This window comes from Melanerpes formicivorus, unplaced genomic scaffold, assembly GCF_026170545.1.
Source record: "Melanerpes formicivorus ecotype bairdi unplaced genomic scaffold, bMelFor1.0.p_v2 SCAF_137, whole genome shotgun sequence".
NCBI classification, from domain to species: domain Eukaryota; kingdom Metazoa; phylum Chordata; class Aves; order Piciformes; family Picidae; genus Melanerpes; species Melanerpes formicivorus.
The window spans coordinates 861,736-889,664 of record NW_027142489.1 but is presented as its reverse complement, the minus strand read 5'-3'; the positions used below and the strand labels follow the sequence as shown (position 1 = coordinate 889,664).

At 66.0% G+C, this 27,929-nt stretch overlaps 1 protein-coding gene across 1 annotated transcript in view; it reads right to left on the bottom strand.

Moving 5' to 3' along the window:
- HYDIN (HYDIN axonemal central pair apparatus protein) overlaps window positions 1-25,078 on the bottom strand; it is a 130,497-nt gene extending 105,419 nt beyond the window's left edge. Inside the window, exons 1-8 of the mRNA XM_068168409.1 lie at window positions 25,058-25,078; window positions 22,812-22,944; window positions 21,052-21,198; window positions 19,567-19,686; window positions 17,907-18,041; window positions 12,040-12,239; window positions 9,645-9,769; window positions 6,238-6,445 (exon numbers count right to left, since the gene is read on the bottom strand). Coding sequence (XP_068024510.1) covers window positions 6,238-6,445; window positions 9,645-9,769; window positions 12,040-12,239; window positions 17,907-18,041; window positions 19,567-19,686; window positions 21,052-21,198; window positions 22,812-22,931 — 1,055 coding nt within the window. The 5' untranslated portion in view covers window positions 22,932-22,944; window positions 25,058-25,078. The remainder of the gene's footprint in view (window positions 1-6,237; window positions 6,446-9,644; window positions 9,770-12,039; window positions 12,240-17,906; window positions 18,042-19,566; window positions 19,687-21,051; window positions 21,199-22,811; window positions 22,945-25,057) is intronic.
- Between the last annotated feature and the right edge of the window lie 2,851 nt (window positions 25,079-27,929).

Below are 27,929 nucleotides of genomic sequence, written 5' to 3'. Positions count from 1 at the left end.
TGCACCTCCCTGCACCGCCCTGCACCGCCCTGCACCTCCCCTGCACCGCCCTGCACCGCCCTGCACCGCCCTGCACCTCCCTGCACAGCCCTGCACAGCCCTGCACCGCCCTGCACCGCCCTGCACCTCCCTGCACCGCCCTGCACCGCCCTGCACAGCCCTGCACCTCCCTGCACAGCCCTGCACAGCCCTGCACAGCCCTGCACCTCCCTGCACCTCCCTGCACAGCCCTGCACAGCCCTGCACCTCCCTGCACCTCCCTGCACAGCCCTGCACCTCCCTGCACAGCCCTGCACCTCCCTGCACCTCCCTGCACAGCCCTGCACCTCCCTGCACAGCCCTGCACCTCCCTGCACAGCCCTGCACCGCCCTGCACAGCCCTGCACCTCCCTGCACCTCCCTGCACCTCCCTGCACAGCCCTGCACCTCCCTGCACCTCCCTGCACCTCCCTGCACCGCCCTGCACCTCCCTGCACAGCCCTGCACCGCCCTGCACCGCCCTGCACCGCCCTGCACCTCCCTGCACCTCCCTGCACAGCCCTGCACCTCCCTGCACAGCCCTGCACAGCCCTGCACCGCCCTGCACCTCCCTGCACCTCCCTGCACCTCCCTGCACAGCCCTGCACCTCCCTGCACAGCCCTGCACCGCCCTGCACAGCCCTGCACCTCCCTGCACCTCCCTGCACCTCCCTGCACAGCCCTGCACCTCCCTGCACAGCCCTGCACCGCCCTGCACCTCCCTGCACCGCCCTGCACCTCCCCTGCACCTCCCTGCACCGCCCTGCACCGCCCTGCACCGCCCTGCACCGCCCTGCACCTCCCCTGCACCTCCCTGCACCGCCCTGCACCGCCCTGCACCGCCCTGCACCGCCCTGCTCCTCCCTGCACCGCCCTGCACCTCCCTGCACCTCCCTGCACAGCCCTGCACCTCCCTGCACCGCCCTGCACCTCCCTGCACCGCCCTGCACCTCCCCTGCACCTCCCTGCACCGCCCTGCACCGCCCTGCACCGCCCTGCACCGCCCTGCACCTCCCCTGCACCTCCCTGCACCGCCCTGCACCGCCCTGCTCCTCCCTGCACCGCCCTGCACCGCCCTGCACCTCCCTGCACCTCCCTGCACAGCCCTGCACCTCCCTGCACAGCCCTGCACCTCCCTGCACAGCCCTGCACCGCCCTGCACCTCCCTGCACCTCCCTGCACCTCCCTGCACAGCCCTGCACAGCCCTGCACAGCCCTGCACCGCCCTGCACCTCCCTGCACAGCCCTGCACCGCCCTGCACAGCCCTGCACAGCCCTGCACCTCCCTGCACCTCCCTGCACCTCCCTGCACCGCCCTGCACAGCCCTGCACCTCCCTGCACAGCCCTGCACCGCCCTGCTCCTCCCTGCACCGCCCTGCACCTCCCTGCACAGCCCTGCACAGCCCTGCACAGCCCTGCACAGCCCTGCACCTCCCTGCACAGCCCTGCACCTCCCTGCACCGCCCTGCACCGCCCTGCACCGCCCTGCACCGCCCTGCACCGCCCTGCACCGCCCTGCACCTCCCTGCACAGCCCTGCACCTCCCTGCACCGCCCTGCACCTCCCTGCACCGCCCTGCACCTCCCCTGCACCTCCCTGCACCGCCCTGCACCGCCCTGCACCGCCCTGCACCTCCCCTGCACCTCCCTGCACCGCCCTGCACCGCCCTGCTCCTCCCTGCACCGCCCTGCACCGCCCTGCACCTCCCCTGCACCTCCCTGCACCGCCCTGCACCGCCCTGCTCCTCCCTGCACCTCCCTGCACCGCCCTGCACCGCCCTGCACAGCCCTGCACCTCCCTGCACAGCCCTGCACCGCCCTGCACCGCCCTGCACCGCCCTGCACCGCCCTGCACCGCCCTGCTCCTCCCTGCACCGCCCTGCACCTCCCTGCACCTCCCTGCACCTCCCTGCACAGCCCTGCACAGCCCTGCACCTCCCTGCACCGCCCTGCACCGCCCTGCACAGCCCTGCACCTCCCTGCACAGCCCTGCACCTCCCTGCACCTCCCTGCACAGCCCTGCACAGCCCTGCACCTCCCTGCACAGCCCTGCACAGCCCTGCACAGCCCTGCACCTCCCTGCACAGCCCTGCACCTCCCTGCACCTCCCTGCACAGCCCTGCACAGCCCTGCACCTCCCTGCACAGCCCTGCTCCTCCCTGCACCGCCCTGCACCGCCCTGCACCTCCCTGCACCGCCCTGCACCGCCCTGCACCGCCCTGCTCCTCCCTGCACCGCCCTGCACCGCCCTGCACCGCCCTGCACCGCCCTGCACCGCCCTGCACAGCCCTGCACCGCCCTGCACCGCCCTGCACCTCCCTGCACAGCCCTGCACCGCCCTGCACCGCCCTGCACCGCCCTGCACCTCCCTGCACCGCCCTGCACCGCCCTGCACCGCCCTGCTCCTCCCTGCACCGCCCTGCACCGCCCTGCACCTCCCTGCACCTCCCTGCACAGCCCTGCACTGCCCTGCACCGCCCTGCACCTCCCTGCACCGCCCTGCACCGCCCTGCACCGCCCTGCTCCTCCCTGCACCGCCCTGCACCGCCCTGCACCTCCCTGCACCTCCCTGCACCGCCCTGCACCGCCCTGCACAGCCCTGCACCGCCCTGCACCGCCCTGCACCTCCCTGCACAGCCCTGCACCGCCCTGCACCGCCCTGCACCTCCCTGCACCTCCCTGCACCGCCCTGCACCGCCCTGCACAGCCCTGCACAGCCCTGCACCGCCCTGCACCGCCCTGCACAGCCCTGCACAGCCCTGCACCGCCCTGCACCGCCCTGCACCTCCCTGCACCGCCCTGCACCTCCCTGCACAGCCCTGCACCGCCCTGCACCGCCCTGCACCGCCCTGCACCGCCCTGCACCTCCCTGCACCTCCCTGCACAGCCCTGCACAGCCCTGCACCTCCCTGCACCTCCCTGCACCGCCCTGCACCGCCCTGCACCGCCCTGCTCCTCCCTGCACCGCCCTGCACCGCCCTGCACCGCCCTGCACCTCCCTGCACCTCCCTGCACAGCCCTGCACAGATCTGCACCTCCCTGCACAGCCCTGCACCTCCCTGCACAGCCCTGCACCGCCCTGCACCTCCCTGCACCTCCCTGCACCTCCCTGCACAGCCCTGCACAGCCCTGCACCGCCCTGCACCTCCCTGCACAGCCCTGCACCGCCCTGCACAGCCCTGCACCTCCCTGCACCTCCCTGCACCTCCCTGCACAGCCCTGCACCGCCCTGCTCCTCCCTGCACCGCCCTGCACCGCCCTGCACAGCCCTGCACAGCCCTGCACCGCCCTGCACAGCCCTGCACCTCCCTGCACAGCCCTGCACCGCCCTGCACAGCCCTGCACCGCCCTGCACAGCCCTGCACCTCCCTGCACCTCCCTGCACCTCCCTGCACCGCCCTGCACAGCCCTGAACCGCCCTGCACAGCCCTGCACCTCCCTGCTCCTCCCTGCACCGCCCTGCACCGCCCTGCACCGCCCTGCACAGCCCTGCACAGCCCTGCACAGCCCTGAACCGCCCTGCACAGCCCTGCACCTCCCTGCTCCTCCCTGCACCGCCCTGCACCGCCCTGCACAGTCCTGCACCGCCCTGCACAGCCCTGCACCGCCCTGCACCGCCCTGCACAGCCCTGCACAGCCCTGCACAGCCCTGCACAGCCCTGCACCTCCCTGCACAGCCCTGCACCTCCCTGCACCTCCCTGCACAGCCCTGCACCGCCCTGCACCTCCCTGCACAGCCCTGCACCTCCCTGCACCGCCCTGCACCTCCCTGCACCGCCCTGCACCGCCCTGCACCGCCCTGCACCTCCCTGCACAGCCCTGCACCGCCCTGCACCTCCCTGCACCTCCCTGCACAGCCCTGCACCGCCCTGCACCGCCCTGCACCTCCCTGCACCGCCCTGCACCGCCCTGCACCTCCCTGCACCGCCCTGCACCTCCCTGCACCGCCCTGCACCGCCCTGCACCGCCCTGCACCTCCCTGCACCGCCCTGCACCGCCCTGCACAGCCCTGCACCGCCCTGCACCTCCCTGCACTGCCCTGCACCTCCCTGCACCGCCCTGCACCGCCCTGCACCTCCCTGCACCGCCCTGCACCTCCCTGCTCCTCCCTGCACCGCCCTGCACCGCCCTGCACCTCCCTGCTCCTCCCTGCACCGCCCTGCACCTCCCTGCACCGCCCTGCACCGCCCTGCACCGCCCTGCACCGCCCTGCACAGCCCTGCACCGCCCTGCACCTCCCTGCACCGCCCTGCTCCTCCCTGCACCGCCCTGCACCGCCCTGCACCGCCCTGCACAGCCCTGCACCTCCCTGCACCTCCCTGCACAGCCCTGCACCGCCCTGCACAGCCCTGCACAGCCCTGCACCGCCCTGCACCGCCCTGCACCGCCCTGCACAGTCCTGCACCGCCCTGCACAGCCCTGCACCGCCCTGCACCGCCCTGCACAGCCCTGCACAGCCCTGCACCGCCCTGCACCTCCCTGCACCGCCCTGCACAGCCCTGCACCGCCCTGCACCTCCCTGCACCGCCCTGCACAGCCCTGCACCGCCCTGCACCTCCCTGCACAGCCCTGCACAGCCCTGCACCGCCCTGCACAGCCCTGCACCTCCCTGCACAGCCCTGCACCTCCCTGCACAGCCCTGCACCTCCCTGCACAGCCCTGCACCTCCCTGCACCGCCCTGCACAGCCCTGCACAGCCCTGCACAGCCCTGCACCGCCCTGCACCGCCCTGCACCGCCCTGCACTGCCCTGCACCGCCCTGCACAGCCCTGCACCTCCCTGCACCTCCCTGCACCTCCCTGCACCTCCCTGCACAGCCCTGCACAGCCCTGCACCTCCCTGCACAGCCCTGCACCGCCCTGCACCGCCCTGCACAGCCCTGCACAGCCCTGCACCTCCCTGCACAGCCCTGCACCTCCCTGCACAGCCCTGCACCTCCCTGCACCGCCCTGCACAGCCCTGCACAGCCCTGCACCGCCCTGCACCTCCCTGCACCTCCCTGCACCTCCCTGCACAGCCCTGCACAGCCCTGCACCTCCCTGCACAGCCCTGCACCGCCCTGCACCTCCCTGCACAGCCCTGCACAGCCCTGCACCTCCCTGCACAGCCCTGCACCGCCCTGCACCTCCCTGCACCTCCCTGCACAGCCCTGCACAGCCCTGCACCTCCCTGCACAGCCCTGCACAGCCCTGCACAGCCCTGCACCGCCCTGCACCGCCCTGCACAGCCCTGCACCTCCCTGCACCTCCCTGCACAGCCCTGCACAGCCCTGCACCTCCCTGCACCGCCCTGCACCTCCCTGCACAGCCCTGCACCGCCCTGCACCTCCCTGCACAGCCCTGCACCGCCCTGCACCTCCCTGCACCGCCCTGCACCGCCCTGCACCTCCCTGCACCGCCCTGCACAGCCCTGCACCGCCCTGCACCGCCCTGCACCGCCCTGCACCGCCCTGCACAGCCCTGCACCTCCCTGCACCGCCCTGCACCTCCCTGCACCGCCCTGCACCTCCCTGCACAGCCCTGCACCTCCCTGCACAGCCCTGCACCTCCCTGCACCGCCCTGCACAGCCCTGCACCTCCCTGCACCGCCCTGCACCTCCCTGCACCTCCCTGCACAGCCCTGCACCTCCCTGCACCTCCCTGCACCGCCCTGCACCGCCCTGCACCTCCCTGCACCTCCCTGCACCGCCCTGCACCTCCCTGCACCGCCCTGCACAGCCCTGCACCTCCCTGCACCTCCCTGCACCGCCCTGCACCGCCCTGCACAGCCCTGCACAGCCCTGCACAGCCCTGCACCTCCCTGCACCGCCCTGCACCTCCCTGCACCGCCCTGCACCTCCCTGCACAGCCCTGCACCTCCCTGCACAGCCCTGCACCTCCCTGCACCTCCCTGCACCTCCCTGCACCGCCCTGCACCTCCCTGCACCGCCCTGCACAGCCCTGCACAGCCCTGCACAGCCCTGCACCGCCCTGCACAGCCCTGCACAGCCCTGCACAGCCCTGCACAGCCCTGCCCCAGACCTCCTCCCCTGCCCCTCCTGCCCCAAACCTCCTCCCCTGCCCCTCCTGCCCTCGGAGGCTCCCTGCCAGCCCAGTGCCAGCTGGGAAGCTGGGGATGGTTTTACTGCTCTCAACCATTCTGGAGCACCACTGCCCCTGAGGCCACACTCCAGAGCCCCCCTGGACAGTGACCTTCTTGAAAGACAGCTTTCCAACCAACCTCTGCTTCTGCTGCTGCTGCTGCTCCTGCTCCTGCTCACCACAAGCCTTCCACTGGAAGTGAGCTACCACATCACTGCCATTGTGGATGAGCACAGTTCCCTGCTTGGACAGGGTCAGGAAGGTCTTCCCCAGTGCCAGGCAGCTCCTGTCCAGGCTGATGTTGAGTTCTTGAGCTCTTCCATAGAGGCTGGTGTGAATATCTCCACCTGGGACACAGCAAAGGGCAGGCTCTGCTCATCCCCCTGGCTGGTGAAGCACAAGGCACAGAGCAAACCACTAGGCACAGAAGGGCTGCAGCTGAAGGCTTTGGTATGCCCAGAGCCAGCTGTGCCCTGGGCTGATGCCAAGCAGTGTGGGCAGCAGCACAGGGAGGGGACTCTGCCCTCTGCTCAGCCCCCACCCCCAGCACTGCCTCCAGCCTTGGGAGTGCCAGGGGGTGGCAAAGTGCCCAGGAGCCAGCACTGGGCCCTGGCAGCCCAGAGGCAGCTGAGTGCTGAGCTGCAGCCAGAGCAGGGAGAGCAGCAGCACAGGGAGGGGATTCTGCCCCTCTGCTCTGCTCTGCTCAGCCCCCACCTGCAGCACTGCCTCCAGCTCTGGGGCCCCCAGCACAAGGAGGACCTGGAGCTGCTGCAGAGGCTCCAGAGGAGGCCCCAGAGATGCTGAGAGGCTGCAGAGCCTCCCCTGTGGGGCCAGGCTGGGAGGGTTGGGGCTGTGCAGCCTGCAGGAGAGAAGGCTGCAGGCAGAGCTCACAGCAACCTTGCAAGAGCTGAAGGGCTCCAGGAGGAGGAGACTCCACAGCCTCTCTGAGCAGCCTGCTCCAGGCTCCAGCAGCCTCATACCAAACAACTTTCTCCTCCTGGGTGCCAGTCTGTGCCCTCTGCCCCTTGGCCTGGCCCTGGGCAGCACTCAGCAGAGCCTGGCCCCAGCCTCTTGCCCCCCACAGCTCCTTTAGCTCTTGCTGAGCATTGCTCAGCTTCCCCCTGGGGCTGCTCTGCTCCAGGCTCAACAGCCCCCAGGACCCCCTTGGCCTTCTTGCCTGAGCTCGTGGGCAACAGGCTCCCTGCACATCCTCCTGGGGGGCAGAACCAAGACCATTTCCTGCTGAGGCTCCCTGCCATGGCAGGGGCTTGGAGCTGGCTGAGCCTTGAGCTCCCTCCCAGCCCTGGGGTTCCATGAGCCTGTGCCCTGTTTGCCTTGCTGCAGGCTGAGGTTCTGCAGCACAGCAATATCTGGGAGCCAGCTTTGACCTGCCCAGCCTGCAGGAGCCTGGCAGGAGGTGCTGGGAAGGGCAGAGAAGCCATCAGCAGATGCTGAGAGGCAGCCAGGCTGCCCTGGGCTGCCCTGGATCATTACTGCTCCTGCAGCCAGGAGCCAGCAGCAGGTACCTGGCTGGCTTTGAGGTGGCCCTTGGGGACAGCAGGGCAGCAGCCTTCCCTGCCTGCCTGCCACAGACTGCCCCCACAGCCTCCTGGCTAAATCAAGCCTCTGCCAGCTGCTTCTCAGCAGATGTTGATTGATGCCCAAGGAAAGGAGGTTAATGAGTGGCCAGCTCTGCCCTGAAGGGCATCCAGGGCTGAGGACACCTAGGAACACATCAGGGACTGCAGTGCTGATGGAGCAGACAAGCTGTGGCCAAGGCTGACCTTGCAGAGGGAGGAGAACCACACTGAGAGCATCCCAGCGTGGTGGGGGTGGGAGGGAGAGAGGATCCTGGAGCCACAGCCTGCCCTGCTTGGCAGGACCCTCAGAGACCTCCTACTCCAACCCCTGCCATGGGCAGGGACCCCTCACAAAGAGACCTGCTCCCTCCAGCCTGGCCTGGAGCACCCCCAGGCAGGAGGCAGCCACAGCCTCCCTGGGCAGCCTGGGCCAGAGCCTCAGCTCCCTCCTGCTGGAGAACTTCTGCCTCAGCTCCACTCTGACCCTGCTCTGCCTCAGCTCCAAACCCTTCCCCCCTGGCCTGGCTCCAGACCCCCTCAGCCAAAGTCTCTCTGCAGCCTCCCTGCAGGATCCCTTCAGCTCCTGGCAGCAGCTCTGAGGTCCCCCTGGAGCCTTCTCCTCCCCAGGCTGCACAGCCCCAGCTCCCTCAGCTGTGCTCCCAGCAGAGCTGCTCCAGCCCTGGCAGCATCTCTGTGGCCTCCCCTGGCCTCCCTCCACAGCTCTGTGGCCTCCTCCTGCTGGGGACAGCAGAGCTGGAGGCAGGGCTGGGGGTGGGGGCAGAGCAGAGCCCAGGGGCAGGATCCCCCCTGCTGCCCTCTGCCCACCCTGCTCTGGCTGCAGCCAGCACCCAGCTGCCTGAGGGCTGCAGGAGGCTCTGCTGGCTCCTGGGGAGCTTCTCCTCAGTCAGTCACAGAACCACTTCAGTTGGAAGAGACCTTTAAGATCACCAAGCCCAAGCCTTTCACCAGCACCACCTCAAAGGCAGACCCAGTGCAAACCTCCTCTCCCTCAGCTTCAAACCATTCCCCTGCTGCTGGGGAGCTGCCAGCCCTCCTGAAAGCTGGGGAGGGATAGGGGAGAACAGAGACCTGAGCTGCCCAGCCCCCAGCTGGCTCACACAGGAGGCTGGAGGCTTCCAGCAGGACCAGAACCAGTGGGCACCAGGCCTGAGCCCCAGCTGAGCTCCCTTGGGGCAGCTGCTTTCTGGTGCTGCTCAACAGGCTCAGCCAGGACAGCATGGGGCAGAGCTTGATGCTCCAGAGCAGCAACTGCAGTGCACACTGCAGGCAGCCACAGGCAAGCACAGAGCCTGCTCCTACCCCCTAGGGACACCCAAAGAGCACAGCAGGCACTGTGAGAGAGAGCACAGGAGAGAAGGCTGCAGGCAGAGCTCAGAGCTGAAGGGCTCCAGGAGAGCTGGGGAGGGACTGTGGGCAAGGGCTGGGAGTGCCAGGAGCAGGGAGAATGGCTTGGAGCTGGGAGAGGGCAGAGGGAGAGTGGAGAGGAGGAAGGAATGGTTGGCAGGGAGGCTGGGGAGAGCCTGGCACAGGCTGCCCAGGGAGGCTGTGGCTGCCCCCTGGCTGGAGGTGCTCAGGACCAGGCTGAATGAGGCCTTGAGCAGCCTGGGCTGGGGGGAGGGGTCCCTGCCCATGGCAGGGGGTTGGAACCAAAGGATCTTGGAGGTCCCTTCCAGCCCAAACCCATTCCCTGGAGCCATGGCAGCCAGGCCCAGGCTGCCCTGAGCTGCTCAGCTCTGCTGGGCTCCTGCAGCTCTCCTCTCCCTCTGCCCCCTCCCTGCACAGCTCAGGCTGAGCAGCACTGAGAGCACAGCTCAGAGCTGGGCCCCAGGGGCTGCCTGCTGCCCGAGGAGCTCCCATCCCAGCTCCATCTCCCCAGGCAGGACTGTGCCCAGCAGGGCTCTGCAGGGGGGCACAGAGCTGCAGCCAGGCAGGGCCCAGCACTCACCTGTGTCAGAGTGCAGGGTCAGGGCCCCATGGTGCTCCCCACTCTGCAGGGGCAGGAAGTCCACAGTCAGCTGCACAGCACCACCAGCCCCCAGGGCTCCCACCGAGGGGGCAGCAGAGAATGGGCTGCAAGAGACAGAGGCACAGATCAGGCTCCTGGCAGGAGCTCTGGGGACCAGCTGCCTGCTGCAGGGCTCCTCAGCTGCCTTCTGCAAGCAAGGAGCAAAGCAAACACAGGCAGCAGAACCAGAGAAGCTTTCTGGGTTGCAGGAGACCCTTAAGAGCAGGCCCAGCCCTGCCCCCAGCCCTGCAGGGCACCACTAACCCACAGCCCTCAGCACCACAGCTCCAGGCATGGAGACTCCCCCACTGCCCTGGGCAGCCTGGGCCAGGCCTTGGCAGCCCTTTGGGGAAGGAATTGTTGCCCATGGCCAACCCAAACCTGCCCTGGGCAGCCTGGGCCAGGCCTTGGCAGCCCTTTGGGGAAGGAATTGTTGCCCATGGCCAACCCAAACCTGCCCTGGGCAGCCTGGGCCAGGCCTTGGCAGCCCTTTGGGGAAGGAATTGTTGCCCATGGCCAACCCAAACCTGCCCTGGGGCAGCCTGCAGCTGTTTCCCCTTGGCCTGTCCCTTGCTCCCTGGGAGCAGAGCCCAAACCCAGCTGGCTGCAGCCTCCTCCCAGGGAGCTGCAGAGAGCAAGGAGGCCTCCCTCAGCCTCTCTGCCCTATACCAACCTCCCCAGGGCCCTCAGCTGCTCCTCCCCAGCCCTTTCCTCCAGACCCTTCCCCACCTTCCTTGCCCTTCCCTGGCCCTGCTGCAGCTCCTCAGGCTCCTGCTGGCAGTCAGGAGCCCAGAGCTGAGCCCAGGGCTCAAGCTGAGGCCTCCCCTGTGCCCACTCCAGGGGCCCCATCCCTGCCCTGCTCCTGCTGCCCACCCCAGTGCTGCTCCAGGCCAGGCTGCTGGTGACCTTCTTGCCCCCCTGGGCACCCCCTGGGCTCAGCTCCAGCTGCTGCCCCCCAGCACCCCCAGGTCCCTGCCAGCCCAGTGCCAGCTGGGGAGCTGTGAACCCTCTCCTCACCCTCGGGGAGCTGCAGGGAGCTATCCTCCTGCCCTGTCCCTGTCTGTGTGCTGGTTCCTCTCAACACCCAGAGCTATTCTGGGATATCAGGCCTGGCTCTAACAGCACAGCACAGCCTGCCCCACAGCCTGCAGCTCACACTCAGCTTCAGCTACTTAACCTCTCACTAGGTCAAGAGCAGAGGCTGAGGGGCCTAAGACTAAAGCAGTCCTGAATGCCACCCTGCAAGGCTGGCACTCCCCTCTCCTGGCACTCCAGCCCCAGCTCTCAGGTTCACACTTGAAGCTCTCCAGGAAAGGCAAATCACTCAACCATTGCCAGGGAGAGGTGTCCTGAGATAACAATGAACCAGCAGGCTGTGACATCAGCACCCAGGGGAGCTGCTGGCACCCAGGGGAGCTGCTGGCACCCAGGGGAGCTGCTGGCACCCAGGGGAGCTGTGACACTGACCTGGAGGCTCAGAGCCTCTGCTGGCAGTGCTGCAGCTCCTGCTGGAGCCTCCCAGCACAGAGCACAGCTCTGGGGAGAGCTGCTGCAGATATCACAGCTGCACAGTGGCATTGGGCTGGCAGGGAGCCCCCAAGGGCCTCCTGGCCAAGCCCTGCAGGCAGCAGGGACAGCTCCAGCTGCAGCAGGCTGCCCAGGGACACAGCCAGGCTGAGCTGGAAGGGCTGCAGGGATGGAGCCTCCACCACCTCCCTGGGCAGCCTGGGCCAGGCTCTCCCCAGCCTCCCTCTGCACAACTTCCTCCTCAGCTCCAACCTAACTCTGCCCTGCTCCAGCTCCAAACCATTGCCCCTGGGCCTAGCCCCACAGCCCCTTCTGAGCAGTCCCTCCCCAGCCTGCCTGCAGCTGCCCTGCAGCTCTGCAGCTGCAGCTCTGAGCTCTGCCTGCAGCCTTCTCTCCTGCAGGCTGCACAGCCCCAGCTCTCCCAGCCTGGCCCCAGGGCAGAGGTTCTGCAGCCTCTCAGCATCTCTGGGGCCTCCTCTGGAGCCTCTCCAGCAGCTCCAGGTCCTGCAGACCCTCATGTGGGGAGCAGGGAAGCTTTGGGAGGCCTCTGGGTGTGCTGGAAGGGCCTCTGTAGGCTTTGGGGTATCTTTGCTCTGCAGTTTCTCTGTTAACCACCAGCTGCTGTTGCATTCAAGCCCTTCCAGCCCTCCCCAGCCCATGGTGTGATGAGTGCCATCCCTGTGCCCCTGCTGGGCCAAGAGAGGCTCTCCCCAGCCCCCCCTGCCCACAGGCCAGCTGCTCTGCTTGCCCTCTGCAGCTGCTGCCCGGGGGTGCTGTGCCCGGGGCTGGGCTGGTGCTGAGCTCTCACCTGCCAGTACTGAGGCTGTAGTGAGCCTCCCTGGGGCCCAGGTTGTGGAGCAGCAGAGTCTTCTGGGTGCTGTGCCTGACTGGGCAGAGGGGGAAGTGCAGCTGCTGGGGCAGGGCCAGGGCAGGCTGGGCAGGCAGGGCTCGGATGGGCACCGTGAAGCTGCCCCCAGCAGTGGTGCACAGCAGCTGGTGCCAGTAGTCCTGCAGGGAAAGAGCTGGAGAGGAGAGGCTGCAGGGGGGCAGGGAAAGCCTTTGGCCTCCTTGCTGCTTTGCAGTCTGCACAGAACCCCAGAGCTGGCAAGGCTCAGGCAGCTCCAAGCCCCTGCCATGGGCAGGGACACCTCACCCCACAGCAGGTTGCTCACAGCCACCTCCAGCCTGGCTGCAAACACCTCCAGGCATCAGCAGGAGGCTTCCACCACCTCCCTGGGCAGCCTGGGCCAGGCTCTCACCACCCTCCTGCCCAACAACTTCTTCCTCAAAGCCAATCTCCAGCTCCCCACTTCTCCTTTTGCTCCAGCCCCCCCAGGCCTGTCCCTCCCTCACCCCCTCCAAAGTCCCTCCCCAGCTTTCCTGCAGCCCCCTGCAGCTCCTGGGAGGCCACCAGAAGCTCTCCCTGGAGCCTTCTCCTCTGCAGCCTGCACAACCCCAACTCTCTCAGGTTGTGCTCAGAGCAGAGCAGCTCCAGCCCTCTGCTCAGCCTCCTGGCCCTGCTCTGGACACCTCCCAGCCCCTCCAGAGCCTTCCTGGCACAGAGGCTGCAGAGCTGGGCACAGAGCTGCAGCTGTGGGCTCAGCAGAGTGGAGCAGAGAGGCAGAATCCCCTCCCTGGCCCTGCTGGCCACACTTCTGCTGCTGCAGCCCAGGCTCTGCTCTGGGCTGGGCCTGGATGACCTTCAGAGGTCCCTTCCAACACAAACCCAAGCTGTGCCTCCCTGGCTCTCCTGCCTGCTCCAGGTTCATTTTGCCTCCCTCTCCTGCCCCCACCCTGTCCTCCTCTCCCCCCCCAGCCAAGAGCCCTCTCCACAGCATCTTTGCAGCAGCCTCTGTGTGCTGCAGAAGCATCCAGGGGGTGCTGGGCTGCAGCTGAGAGGAGCTGGGCTCAGTCATGCAGGAGCTCAGTGTCCTGCCACATCTCCAATTAATCAATGAGCATTAATTCAGCTTCCACCCAGCAGCAGCAGCAATGAACCCTGCAAAGCTGACAGGAGGCAGCTGGTGCTGCCTGCAGGGAGCTCAGGGCTGTGGGGAGGGAGCACAGGGAGCTGTGCTGAGCTGCTAGAGAGCACCATGGAATGGGCTGGGATGGAAAGGACCTCAAAGCTCAGCCAGCCCCAGCCCCCTGCCATGGGCAGGGACCCCTCCCCCCAGCCCAGGCTGCTCAAGGCCTCATCCAGCCTGGTCCTCAGCACCTCCAGGCAGGGGGCAGCCACAGCCTCCCTGGGCAGCCTCTGCCAGGCTCTCCCCAGCCTCCCTGCCAACCATTCCTTCCTCCTCTCCACTCTCCCTCTGCCCTCTCCCAGCTCCAAGCCATTCTCCCTGCTCCTGCCACTCCCAGCCCTTGCCCAGAGTCCCTCCCCAGCTCTCCTGGAGCCCTTCAGCTCCTGCAAGGTTGCTCTGAGCTCTGCCTGCAGCCTTCTCTCCTGCAGGCTGCACAGCCCCAACCCTCCCAGCCTGGCCCCACAGGGGAGGCTCTGCAGCCTCTCAGCATCTCTGGGGCCTCCTCTGGAGCCTCTGCAGCAGCTCCAGGTCCTCCCTGTGCTGGGGGCCCCAGAGCTGGAGGCAGTGCTGCAGGTGGGGGCTGAGCAGAGCAGAGCAGAGGGGCAGAATCCCCTCCCTGTGCTGCTGCTCTCCCTGCTCTGGCTGCAGCTCAGCACTCAGCTGGCTCTGGGCTGCCAGGGCCCAGTGCTGGCTCCTGGGCACTTTGCCACCCCCTGGCACCCCCCAGGTGCTCTTTGCTCCCTCAGGGTACAGTGCAGAGGGCAAGAGGAGCAGGAGCTGTGCAGCTCTGCTGCCTGCCTCTTGCCTGCTGCTTGCTTTCAGTCAGCTCCGTGCTCAGCCTGAGGGACACAGAGATGCAGCTTGCTGCCTGTCCCTTCCCAGCCCCTTCCCCCTCGGTCCCCAGCCCAGCAGAGCTTCCTGCAGGGCCAGGCAGGACCGGGAGGTGGCACAAGAGTCCCCCAGAGCCAGCCGCAGCCCCGGAGCAGAGCTCCGTGAGCCAGGAGCTGCGAGAGGAACTGACTGGAAAGGATGCCCCCAGAGCAGTTAGCTTTGAGCTGGGAGGGGAGCAGAGGGGGCAGGCAGCCCCAGCCCCTGCCTGCCTGTGTGGCACAGGCCCAGGTGACCCCAGGGAGGGCTGCAGCAGGCAGTGGCATTTCAGCTCCCAGCAGCAGCCCTGGGTGCTGAGGGCTGAGCCAGACCTGGAGCTCCCTGCCCCTGACTGGGCTGAAGGCTCCGAGCCCAGGCAGGGAGAGAGGCAGAGGAGGGAGGGAAGCAGATGACAGCAGGAGGGCTCTGCAGCCCTGCACCCACAGCCCCTGGGGGAGCCACAGCCCCTGGGGAAGCCACAGCCCCTGGGGGTCACCAAAACCCAGCAGGGTTGAGCTGGGAGGGACCTCTGGAGCTCCCCCAGCCCAAGCCCTGCCCCAGCAGGGCACCCCCAGCACAATGCCCAGGGGCACAGTGCCCAGGGGGGGTTGGAAGCTCTCCACACCAGGAGGCTCCACAGCCTCTCTGGGCAGCCTGCTCCAGGCCTCCAGCAGCCTCACCCCAAACAACTTTCTCCTCCTGGGTGCCAGTCTGTGCCCTCTGCCCCTTGGCCTGGCCCTGGGCACCCCTGAGCAGAGCCTGGCCCCAGCCTCTTGCCCCCCACAGCTCCTTTAGCTCTTGCTGAGCATTGCTCAGCTGCCCTCTGGGGCTGCTCAGCTCCAGGCTCTCAGCCCCAGGAGCCCCTTGGCCATGAGCACTCCTTGCTGCCTCTGGGCAGTTTCTCATCTCCCAGCTGTGGCCTCCCCAGGGCAGGGCAGAGCAGAGGGGAGGAGAAGCTCCCTGGCCCTGCTGGCCACACTCTGCTGAGTGCCCCCCAGGACCCCAGTGTGGGCTCCAAGGGCACCTTGCTGTCCCCCAGCACTCCCAGCTCTTGCTCCCTGGAGCTGCTCCCCTGCAGGTCCTGCTGCAGGAGGTTGTCCCTCCCCAGGTGCAGGACTCCACTCTTAGCCTTGCTGAACCTCCTGGGGCTGCCCCTGCCCAGCTCTGCAGGCTGCCCAGGGCTGCCTGGGGGGCAGCACAGCCTGGGGGGCTGCCACTCACTGCTCCCAGCTGGGAAACTGGGCAAGAATGGCTGAGGGTCCCCTGCAGCCCTGCCCCCAGGTTGTTGGTGAAGGTATTGAAGGTGGCTGGATGCACCCCAGAGCCCTGGGGAACAGCAGCTGGCCTCAGCACCATGCTGCAGCAGTGGGGATGCCCAGAGGTGGCATCCAGAAAGCCTTCAAAGGATCCCAGAGCTGCCAGAGCTGGAAGGGAGCCCAAGGCTCAGGCAGCTCCAAGCCCCTGCCATGGGCAGGGACACCTCACCCCACAGCAGCTTGCTCACAGCCACCTCCAGCCTGGCTGCAAACACCTCCAGGCATCAGCAGGAGGCTTCCACCACCTCCCTGGGCAGCCTGGGCCAGGCTCTCACCATTCACAGCCTGCTCAGCAACTCTGCTGAGGATCCCAAGCTGGGAGGCTTGGCTGAGCCAGCTGCAGGCTGGGAGGCCATTCAGAGCCTTGGGGAGGCTGAGAGCTGGGCAGGGAGGAAGCTGCTGAGGCTGAAGCAGGAGGAGAGCAGAGCCCTGCAGCTGGGCAGGAAGAGCAAACTGCAGCAGCAGAGGCTGGGAGGGGATCTGCTGGAGAGCAGCCCCCAGGAGGAGCTGGCAGTGCTGCTGGGCAGCAAGGGCTGCAGGGCACAGCAATGAGCCCTGGGGGCCAGGAAGGCCAAGGGGGTCCTGGGGGGCACTCAGCAGAGTGTGGCCAGCAGGGCCAGGGAGCTTCTCCTCCCCCTCTGCTCTGCCCTGCCCTGCCCTGGGGAGGCCACAGCTGGAAGACTGCCTCCAGCCCTGGGCTCCCCAGCTCCAGAGGGACAGGGATCTGCTGCAGAGAGGCCAAGGGAGGGCTCCAAGGCTGCTGAAGGGACTGCAGCACTGCCTGGGCAGGAGAGGCTGAGAGCCCTGGGGGGGTGCAGTGTGCAGAGGAGAAGGCTGAGAGGGAGCTGAGCAATGTCTCTCCAGAGCTGAGGGCTGGGGGGCAGGAAGGGAGGCACAGGGCCAGGCTCTGCTCACTGTGCCCTGGGGGAGCACAAGAGGCAAGGGCTGGAAACTGCAGCCCAGGAGCTTCCAGCTCAGCAGGAGGAAGAACTTCTTGGCTGGGAGGCTGCCAGAGGCCTGCAGCAGGCTGCCCAGAGAGGTTGTGGAGTCTCCTGCTCTGGAGCCTTCCCAGCCCTGGCTGGATGTGTTCCTGTGCCCCTGGGCTGGGCTCTGTGCTGCTGCTCTGGCAGGGGCTGGCACTGGGAGCTCTCCAGAGGTCCCTTCCTGCCCCTGGCACCCTGGGAGCTGTGATTCTTCAGGCCAGCCCCATGCTGGTGGCTCTGCAGAGGCCTCTGCCAAAGCCTGGCTCTGTGCTAAGGGCTTCTCAGGGAGCTGGGCACCTCCTGAGCAGGCTCTCAGGGCACTTGCAGCTGAGCTGCAGCCCTGGGTACTTTGCTGGCTCAGCCTCATCGAGTCCCAGACCCTCAGCTTGCAGCTGCACAAACCCCCTGAGCCTGCTGAGCATCTCCAGGCCCTCCCTGCAGAGCCTCTGCCTGCAAGGAGCACAGGAGCCAGGCCAGGAGGAGCTGCTGGAGTGTGGCTGACGCTGTGCAGAGCAGCTCAGGCTGGCAGAACTCCTGCTCCAGGCACTCAGCAGCTGAAGGGCAAGGCCAGGGACAAAGCAGTGGCCCTGAGTGCCCCCTGGGGCTATCTCAGCCTCCCTCTGCTCCTGTGGCTGCTCACTTCTCACTCTGCTGCCACTCTGCCCTTCCTGGCACCACTTCACCTCTCCCAGCCCCACCATGAGCAGCAATCAGCACCAATCAATCCCATCAGGGAGGCAGCAGAGTGCTCTGCACAGCCCCAGGGAGCCTCAGCCCCGCTGGCACTTGGGGAGTTTGGGAACTGCCTTAGGACAACAGCTTCATAGACCCAGGGAATGGGTTGGGCTGGAAGGGAGCTCAGAGCTCAGCCAGCTCCAGCCCCCTGCCATGGGCAGGGACCCCTCCCCCCAGCCCAGGCTGCTCAGGGCCTCATCCAGCCTGGTCCTCAGCACCTCCAGGCAGGAGGCAGCCACAGCCTCCCTGGGCAGCCTGTGCCAGGCTCTCCCCAGCCTCCCTGCCAACCATTCCTTCCTCCTCTCCACTCTCCCTCTGCCCTCTCCCAGCTCCAAGCCATTCTCCCTGCTCCTGCCACTCCCAGCCCTTGCCCACAGTCCCTCCCCAGCTCTCCTGGAGCCCTTCAGCTCCTGGGAGGCTGCCCTGAGGTCCCCCTGGAGCCTTCTCCTCTGCAGCCTGCACAACCCCAACTCTCTCAGGCTGTGCTCAGAGCAGAGCAGCTCCAGCCCTCTGCTCACCCTCCTGGCCCTGCTCTGGACACCTTCCAGGCAGTGTGAAACTCCTGAGTGCCTCCCACCCCTGAGAGCATCATCTTTCCCATGGGCAGGAGCTGCTGCCAGGCTGAGCCCCAGTGCAAGCCCCCTGGCAGCAGGAGAGCTCCTTCCCAGCCAGCGCAGCTGCCCTGTGTCTGCCCCAGCCCTGCAGCTGCACCTCCCCTGGCAGCCCCCCGGAGCCCTGCAGCCTCACCTTGCTCTCCTCGGGGGTGAAGAGCACACAGAAAGCTGAGACCTTGCCAGGGGCTACCTTGGGGCTCAGAGCCTTGGGGCTGAGCAGCCTGAAGTAGGGAGAGCTCTCCAGGGTGACCTTCACCTGCCGAGGCACCTGAGGCAGGACAAGAGGCAGGAATTGGCCACTGCTGGGAACAGGAGGAGGAGAAACCTGGCCCTGCCCAGGGCTCACCCTTCCCACAGCTCCCTCCCTGAGCCCCCTCCACACAGCTCCTTCCCTGAGCCCCCTCCCTGAGCCCCCTTCCACAGCTTCCTCCCAGAGCCCCCTCCCACAGCTCCTTCCCTGAGCCCCCTCCCTGAGCCCCCTCCCACAGCTCCTTCCCAGAGCTCCTTCCCAGAGCCCCTTCCCACAGCTCCCTCCCTGAGCCCCCTCCCACAGCTCCTTCCCAGAGCTCCTTCCCACAGCTCCCTCCCTGAGCCCCCTCCCAGAGCTCCCTCCCAGAGCCCCCTCCCAGAGCTCCCTCCCCACAGCTCCCTCCCTAAGCCCCCTCCCACAGCTCCTTCCCAGAGCTCCTTCCCTGAGCCCCCTCCCACAGCTCCCTCCCTGAGCCCCTCCCTGTGCCTTTACTTGGCAATGAAAGCAAACCTGCAGAGCAGAAGGAGCAGCACAGAACCCCAGGAGGGGAAGGGCTGGAAGGGACCTCTGGGCATCACCCAGCCCAAGCCCTGCCCCAGCAGGGCACCCCCAGCACAATGCCCAGGGGCACAGTGCCCAGGGGGGGTTGGGAGCTCTCCACACCAGGAGGCTCCACAACCTCTCTGGGCAGCCTGCTCCAGGCTCCAGCAGCCTCACCCCAAACAACTTTCTCCTCCTGGGTGCCAGTCTGTGCCCTCTGCCCCTTGGCCTGGCCCTGGGCACCCCTGAACAGAGCCTGGCCCCAGCCTCTGCCTTCCCCCCAGCCTGAGGAGCAGAAGGCTCCAGGGGGACCTCAGAGCTGCTGCCAGGACCTGAAGAGATCCTGCAGGGAGGCTGCAGAGAGACTTTGGCTGAGGGGGTCTGGAGCCAGCTCCTTGGTTCCAGCTCATAGCCCCTGGGCCCCATCCCAAGGAGCCTGGCACCTTCCCCCTCACCCCCAGCCCAGAGACTCTGTCCTGCAGCATCCTCTGCCCTCATTCAAGCCTGCCTCAGTTCCTCCTCCTTTCCCATGGCTCTGCCTCCTTCCCATCAAGCCCTTCAGCTTCCACTGCTCCACTCTGCCTGTGGCACTGCAGAGGTTTGTGCCAGCAGGCAGGGAACTCTGCTCCATTCCTGCTCCCCTCGGGTGGCTGAGAACATCTGCACCCCCCAGAGCCTCTGCAGCTGCCCCTGGGGGAGCCCTGGGAGGGCAGAGGGGATGAGGAACTCTGGAGTTATCCCCAGGAGAGTTGGCTCTCAGTGCTGAGGTGGGGAAGGGAGATCAGCTCCAAGGAGAAACTGAGGCCTGGAGCAGGCTGCCCAGAGAGGCTGTGGAGTCCTCCTTGTCTGGGGGAGCTTCCAACCCCCCCTGGGTGCCCTGCCCTGGGAGATGCTGCCCTGCTCTGGCAGGGGGCTTGGACTGGGTGACCCCCAGAGGTCCCTTCCAAGCCCTGCTGTGGTTTTGGGACCCCAGGAGCAGCCCCTGGCAGTGCTCAGCCCTCACCTTGTCCTTGTTCCTCAGGAGCAGTGATGCTTTGTAGAGCTGGTGTGGGACAAAGTCCTGGAACAGCACTTCTGGTGGGCAGGGCTCAAAGCAGCTCCAGCCCAGGCCAGCTGAGGAGACCTGCAGGAGTAGAGAACCCCAGAGCTGGCAGGGCTGGGAGAGAGCTCAGGGCTCAGGCAGCTCCAAGCCCCTGCCATGGGCAGGGACACCTCACACCACAGCAGCTTGCTCACAGCCACCTCCAGAATGGCTGCAAACACCTCCAGGCAGCAGCAGGAGGCTTCCACCACCTCCCTGGGCAGCCTGGGCCAGGCTCTCCCCACCCTCCTGCCCAACAACTTCTTCCTCACAGCCAATCTCCAGCTCCCCACTTCTCCTTTTGCTCCAGCCCCCCCAGGCCTGTCCCTCCCTGACAGCCTCAAGAGTCCCTCCCCAGAGGGAGAGCAGTGAGAGGTTGAACTGCTGGCAGGAGGAGTCCTGAGTGAGGAGCCTGCACTGCTCTCCAGTCAAGTCCAGGCTCCTGGTGACTGCCAGCAGAAGCTCCCCCCCTGGCTCCTGGGCAGGTCACAAGCTCCTGGGCTGTGCTGAGCAGGCTCAAGCTAAGCAACCCTCTTGGTGCCTCTCCAGGTTCCCCCCCTCCAAAGCGCCAGGCAGAGCCCTGTGCTGGTCACAGCTCACCACAGCACTCCTGGGCAGAGCCAGGGAGCACTCCTGGGGTGCATGGAACCCCAAAAGTTATAGAAGGCTCCATGGGAAACAGCTTGGGGATGGTCTTTGCTCTGAGGAGAGAGACCAAGTCCCACCCAGCCCCACAGAGCTTTCTGCATCTACAGCCTAGGAACAAACCAAGTGCCAGGTCCTGCATCTGGGTTGGGGCACCCCCAGGCACAGAGCCAGGCTGGGTGCAGAGTGGGTTGGGAGCAGCTGAGCAGCTCCCCAGGAAAATCTCCCTGCAGGATCTCTTCAGGTCCTGGCAGCAGCTCTGAGGTCCCCCTGGAGCCTTCTCCTCCCCAGGCTGCACAGCCCCAGCTCCCTCAGCTGTGCTCCCAGCAGAGCTGCTCCAGCCCTGGCAGCATCTCTGTGGCCTCCCCTGGCCTCCCTCCACAGCTCTGTGGCCTCCTCCTGCTGGGGACAGCAGAGCTGGAGGCAGGGCTGGGGGTGGGGGCAGAGCAGAGCCCAGGGGCAGGATCCCCCCTGCTGCCCTCTGCCCACCCTGCTCTGGCTGCAGCCAGCACCCAGCTGCCTGAGGGCTGCAGGAGGCTCTGCTGGCTCCTGGGGAGCTGCTCAGCACCCAGCACCCCAAAGACTCACCAGGGAGGAAGGTTTTTAGTGTCTCCTGGCAGAGGGAACCCCACCATAGGCAGCAGCAGCAGCTGGGCAGGCCAACAGCAGCTCCCCAGCAGGGAACTGGGCTGAGCTGGAGGCAGGCCTGGCACAAAGCAGCCCCCCCTGTGCAGATGGCACCTGCAGGCAGCAGGAAGCTACCTTGGGATGGGAGGCAGCACTGATGTCTGGCAGGTGGGGAACCAGGGGCAGCCTCCTCTCCTCAGGCTTGCTCTGCTTCTGGATGATCCAGGGCAGCTTCCCCTCCTGAGTGCCAGCCAGGCTCTGCTCCAGGCTCTCAGGCATCCCCTGCAGGAACCACAGAACCAGAGAATTGTTAGGATTGGAAGGGAGCTCAAGGCTCAGAGGGCTTGGAGCTGCCCTGGCTCCCTGTGGCCCTTGAGCCCTGAACCAAAGCCAGGCAGAGCTGCCAGGCAGGCAGGAGAGAGGAAGAGGCTTCCCTGGGCACTCACTGCAAGGGAGACTGGAGGGGGGAATCAGCTTCTGCTGGGCTGGGAGCCCCCGGGGCTGAGTGGCACTGCCCCAAGCTGAGGCTGGCCCTGCTCAGTGCAGGGGGGTTGGACTGGATGCCCTTTGGAGGTCCCTTCCACCCCAACCCCCTCTGTGATTCTAATCACAGACCCCCAGAGCTGGCAGGGCAGGCAGGGACCCCAAGGCTCAGCCAGCTCCAAGCCCCTGCCATGGGCAGGGACACCTCACACCACAGCAGGTTGCTCACAGCCACCTCCAGCCTGGCTGCAAACACCTCCAGGCATCAGCAGGAGGCTTCCACCACCTCCCTGGGCAACCTGGGCCAGGCTCTCACCACCCTCCTGGGCCAGCCTCCTGGCCAGCCTCCCCTGGCCCCCAGCCCCTCCAGAGCCTTCCTGGCACAGAGGCTGCAGAGCTGGGCACAGAGCTGCAGCTGTGGGCTCAGCAGAGTGGAGCAGAGAGGCAGAATCCCATCCCTGGCCCTGCTGGCCACACTTCTGCTGCTGCAGCCCAGGCTCTGCTTGGCTCTCTGGGCTGCAAGTGCAGCAGGAGGCAGTCAGCTGGAAGCACACAGCAGCAGCAGGAGCCCCAGCACTGCCTCTGCTCAGAAAGGTTTTCCATGTTCAAGTGCCACTGATGAATAATTTGTGGCCACAGCTCCTGGGCCAGCCCTGGGAGTCCCAGCAGCTGCCTGCTGCAGCATCCACATCAGAGCACCAATGATGCAGAGCAGAAGACACAAGCCCAGGCCAAGGCTCTGCCCCAGGAGCCCCTGCCAGACCTGATGGGCCTTGCCTGGGCACTGCTGCTCCTCAGGCATTTGCTCCCTCTTGAGCCCTGCTGGCTTGAGCCAGGGAGCTTGGAAGAGAGCAGGGGAAGAGCATCAGAGAAGAGAGAGGAAGAGCAGCAGACAGCCCCAAGCTCCACCCTGCCCAGAGCTCCCCAGCAGCACACTGTTGGGATGGGGCAGGAAGAGGAGAGCTGAAGAACAGCCCTGGGGCAGGACCTGAGGGGCAGACACAGCAGTGCCTGGGCATCTGCCCTGCCTGGCACCAGCCCTGCCCCTCCAGCCTGCAGGCAGAGGCTCAGCAGCCCTGCACCAGCCCAGTGGTCAGGGTGGGCAGTGCCAGGTGAGCAGGAGGCAGCAGTGCCCACCCAAAGGGCAGGGCAGGAAGCCCTCTGCCCCGGGGCTGTGCCCACTGCACTCACCCTGGCTCCAGGGCCACATCCAGGCAAGACTCAGGACCTCCCCTGAGGCAGCTCAGCACCAAGGTAACCACCTCCAGCAGAAGCAGGGCAGCAAAGAGCAGGGGAGGTGGTGCCCAGCTGCACCCTGTTGCCAAACAACAGGGGGGGCACAGCAGGGGCTGGCAGAGGGGGCACAGCAGGAAATTAACCCCCACTCCTCCTTGGCCACAGCAGCTACTTACAGGCACAGGCTCCTTGGCCTCTCTGACCAGCTTCAGGTGCCCAGGTGCCAGCACAGAGCTCTGGATCCCAGCACAGCCTTTGGGGCCCCCCCTGGGGCGCTGGCTCTGGCCTGTGGCCATGGCTGAAGCTCTCCTGGAAGGAGCAGCAAGAGGAACTTCGGCGATGCAGAATCCCACTCAGGGCAAACCCTGGCTCACACCTTCCTCAAGCCTTGCTTTTGCTTTGCCTTTGCCTTGCTCAAGCCTTGCTCAGCCTCACACCTTGCTCAGCCTTGCTCAAGCCTTGCTCAGCCTCACACCTTGCTCAGCCTTGCTCAGCCTCACACCTTGCTCAGCCTTGCTTTTGCTTTTGCTTTGCCTTTGCCTTGCTCAAGCCTTGCTCAGCCTTGCTCAGCCTTGCTTAGCCTTGCTTTTGCTTTGCCTTTGCCTTGCCCAAGCCTTGCTCAGCCTTGCTTTTGCTTTGCCTTTGCCTTGCTCAAGCCTTGCTCAGCCTTGCTTTTGCTTTGCCTTGCTCAAGCCTTGCTCAAGCCTTGCTCAGCCTTGCTTTTGCTTTGCCTTTGCCTTGCTCAGCCTTGCTTTTGCTTTGCCTTTGCCTTGCTCAAGCCTTGCTCAGCCTTGCTTTTGCTTTGCCTTGCTCAAGCCTTGCTCAAGCCTTGCTCAGCCTTGCTTTTGCTTTGCCTTTGCCTTGCTCAGCCTTGCTTTTGCTTTGCCTTTGCCTTGCTCAAGCCTTGCTCAGCCTTGCTTTTGCTTTGCCTTGCTCAAGCCTTGCTCAGCCTTGCTTTTGCTTTGCCTTGCTCAGCCTTGCTTTTGCTTTGCCTTTGCCTTGCTCAGCCTTGCTTTTGCTTTGCCTTTGCCTTGCTCAAGTCTTGCTCAGCCTTGCTTTTGCTTTGCCTTGCTCAAGTCTTGCTCAGCCTTGCTCAGCCTTGCTTTTGCTTTGCCTTTGCCTTGCTCAGCCTTGCTTAGCCTTGCTTGTGCTTTGCCTTTGCCTTGCTCAAGCTTTGTGTGCTTGAACCCGCTTGGACCTTGTCTGGACTAAACTTGCCCCGACTTGCCCAGCGCTGGGATACAGCCCGGACATGCAGCCCGCAAGCCAGCCGAGGTGCCAGGTCTGCCTCCCCTTGCGGCCAGGCCTGCGCAGTGCCTGAATCACCCTGCACAGAGAGCGTCCTTATCAGCTCCTCAGCCGCCGGAGCCAGCCCCGCACCGCCCGCGGGCACCCTGCCGCGCCGGGCACAGCACGGCGTCCCGCAGCCTCCCGGGCGCAGCGGCGGCAGCAGTGCCCACCGGGGCACTGCCAGCTGAGAGCAATGAAGTGCCTGCCCCCTTGGCACGGCTCTCCTTGTGGAGTCTCCCTCCCTGCATCTCCTCTTTCTGCTCTGGAGGATAAAGTTGTTCAAATCCTGCACAGCCCCGCTGGGAAGAGCTCCAGCTGCACCTCCAACCTTTGGATATGTTTTGGCAACTCTCCTATCAATAAATGGTTATTAATAGATTGATTGATATTGCCCAGCCCCTTTGTTACAAGGGGGAAATATCATATCTCTCCCTTTCCTACCCCCTGGCCTGGAACCCCCCCCAGGCAGGAGGCAGCCACAGCCTCCCTGGGCAGCCTGGGCCAGAGCCTCAGCTCCCTCCTGCTGGAGAACTTCTGCCTCAGCTCCACTCTGACCCTGCTCTGCCTCAGCTCCAAACCCTTCCCCCCTGGCCTGGCTCCACACCCCCTCAGCCAAAGTCTCTCTGCAGCCTCCCTGCAGGATCCCTTCAGCTCCTGGCAGCAGCTCTGAGGTCCCCCTGGAGCCTTCTCCTCCCCAGGCTGCACAGCCCCAGCTCCCTCAGCTGTGCTCCCAGCAGAGCTGCTCCAGCCCTGGCAGCATCTCTGTGGCCTCCCCTGGCCTCCCTCCACAGCTCTGTGGCCTCCTCCTGCTGGGGACAGCAGAGCTGCAGGCAGTGTCTCCCCAGCCTCCCTGCCAACCATTCCTTCCTCCTCTCCACTCTCCCTCTGCCCTCTCCCAGCTCCAAGCCATTCTCCCTGCTCCTGCCACTCCCAGCCCTTGCCCAGAGTCCCTCCCCAGCTCTCCTGGAGCCCTTCAGGTCCTGGCAGGCTGCTCTGAGCTCTGCCTGCAGCCTTCTCTCCTGCAGGCTGCACAGCCCCAACCCTCCCAGCCTGGCCCCACAGGGGAGGAACACAGCACCCACCAGCACCATCCAATACTCACCAGCACCCACCAGTACACACCATTACTCACCAATACTGACCAATACCCACCAGCACACACCAGCACACACCAGCACCACCAGCGTGCCCGCCGCCGCCAGCCGCTGCCCGGCCCTGTGGTTGCTGCAGCAACGGAGCCCAAACAGCTTCACGGCAAGGCTGGGCGCGGAGGGGAGGCGGCAGCGGGGCCGGGGGCGGCGCCGGGCAGCCCGCAGGCAGCATCGGCCTGGGAGGGAGCCCCCAAGGGCCTCCTGGCCAAGCCCTGCAGGCAGCAGGGACAGCTCCAGCTGCAGCAGGCTGCCCAGGGACACAGCCAGGCTGAGCTGGAAGGGCTGCAGGGATGGAGCCTCCACCACCTCCCTGGGCAGCCTGGGCCAGGCTCTCCCCAGCCTCCCTCTGCACAACTTCCTCCTCAGCTCCAACCTAACTCTGCCCTGCTCCAGCTCCAAACCATTGCCCCTGGGCCTAGCCCCACAGCCCCTTCTGAGCAGTCCCTCCCCAGCCTGCCTGCAGCTGCCCTGCAGCTCTGCAGCTGCAGCTCTGAGCTCTGCCTGCAGCCTTCTCTCCTCCAGGCTGCACAGCCCCAGCTCTCCCAGCCTGGCCCCAGGGCAGAGGTTCTGCAGCCTCTCAGCATCCCTGGGGCCTCCTCTGGAGCCTCTGCAGCAGCTCCAGGTCTCTCTTGTGCTGGGGTCCCAGAGCTGGAGGCAGTGCTGCAGGTGGGGGCTGAGCAGAGCAGAGCAGAGGGGCAGAATCCCCTCCCTGTGCTGCTGCTCTCCCTGCTCTGGCTGCAGCTCAGCACATGGTTGGATCACAATATCCAGGTGGGGATGGAAGCTCTCCAGGGAAGGAGACTCCACAACCTCTCTGGGGAGCCTGCTCCAGGCCTCCTGTAGCCTCACACCAAAGATAATTCCTCCTCCTTTTCAGCTGGAGCCTCCTGAACAGAAAGCAAAGCTTCATTGCCCTGGGGTGCCACAGGGACCCTGCTGGGACTCCAGCAGCTCCACCTTGCACAGGAGAGCCAAGCTGTCACTTCACCCTGCAGCAGCTTCCCTCCAGCTGCTGCCTGCTAGCAGGGTCCTGTCCCAGGGGAGACACAAGGTGTCACACTCCACACTGCCTGTGGGCTCAGGCTCACAGCAAGCACACCTGCAGGCAGGCTGCAGCCTCCCCCTCCCGACTCAATCATCCCCCTGAAAACCTTGAGGGGGGAAGTGGAAGGGCAGTGAGCAGCCAGCTGCTGCCCTCAGCATCCCTGCTCTCTAAAGACAAACACAGAAGGGCAAGGAAAACTCTGCCCAGGCACCAGGGACTGCTAGGGGCATAGAACCCCAGCGCTGGCAGGGCTGGCAGGGACCCCAAGGCTCAGCCAGCTCCAAGCCCCTGCCATGGGCAGGGACACCTCACACCACAGCAGCTTGCTCACAGCCACCTCCAGCCTGGCTGCAAACACCTCCAGGCATCAGCAGGAGGCTTCCACCACCTCCCTGGGCAGCCTGGGCCAGGCTCTCACCACCCTCCTGGGGAGCTGCTAAGTGACAAACAAGCAGCTCCAGCTGCTCTGTAGCACAGCCTGAAGGCAGAGAGCCTCCTTTAACCCCCCCCCCCCCCGACTGCTGCTCCCCCACTTTCTAACCAGGGACTGGGGGAGAATTTCTCCCAGGCAGCTCCTGTTCCCTTGCAGGGTGATGGCTTTGCTTTTCCAGGGACTAGAAGGCAGAGCTCTCCACCCCTGGAGGTGTTTGCAGCCAGGCTGGAGGTGGCTGTGAGCAAGCTGCTATGGGGTGAGGTGTCCCTGCCCATGGCAGGGGCTTGGAGCTGCCTGAGCCCTGGGGTCCCTTCCAACCCTGACCATTCCTCTGTGTGGTCCTGGCTGCTCTGGCCAGCCCTGAGAACTTCTCTGCCCTCTGACATCTTGTTGAAGATCCTCCTGGGATTAACCAGGCTCCATCAAACCCTCACAAGGAGCAGCTGGGCTGCAAGGGCACCTGCAGGAGCTCCTGCTGGAGCAGAGCTGGGGCAGCAGCCTGGCAGGGAGAGCCCTTGGGAAGCCAGCCAGTGAACAACACTTCTCCAGCAGCAAAGGCAGTGGAATGTGCTGCCTAGGGAGGTGGTGGAGTCCCCAGCCCTGGCTGTGTTTAAAGGTAGTTTGGATGTGGTGCTTGGGGCTATGGTTTAGGGCTGACCCTTGCAGAGTAGGGCTCTGGGTTGGACTTGGTGCTCCTGAGGCTCTGTTCCAGCCTGAGTGCTTCTGTGGTTCTGTACAGGCTGTGCTGAGCTCAGCTCTGTGCTGGGCTCTGTGCTGAGCTCTGGGCTCTGTGCTCTGCCCTGCATCCTGGGGCTGTGTTGCTCAGGGGTAGCCAGGGGAATCCAGGCTACAAGAAGCCAGCTTCCTTCTCCCTCAGCATGAGAAGAAAACAAAGCTGAGCCTTGCTGGGTTACAGAGCATTATGGGCTGCCTGGCTGGGGTGCCATGGCTGGGGCTTGAGGAGCTGGGTGAGTAGGGATCCTGCTGCAGTTACAGGCAGGGAGTGCTCACAGACCCACAGACTGCCCTGGGTCAGAAGGGAGCAGGGTCAGTGGTTGGACCTGGTGATCCTCAAGGCCTTTCCCAACTGAATGCTGCTGTGGTTCTGTGAAGGGCAGTGGCAGCTTTGCAGGCTGGCTCTGGAAGGCTCCAGCTGCCTCCTCTGCTGCTTCCCCAATCCTCCCTCCCCAGGCAGATCATAGAATCACTGAACCCCAGAGCTGGAAGGGAGCCCAAGGCTCAGCCAGCTCCAAGCCCCTGCCATGGGCAGGGACACCTCACACCACAGCAGGTTGCTCACAGCCACCTCCAGCCTGGCTGCAAACACCTCCAGGCATCAGCAGGAGGCTTCCACCACCTCCCTGGGCAGCCTGGG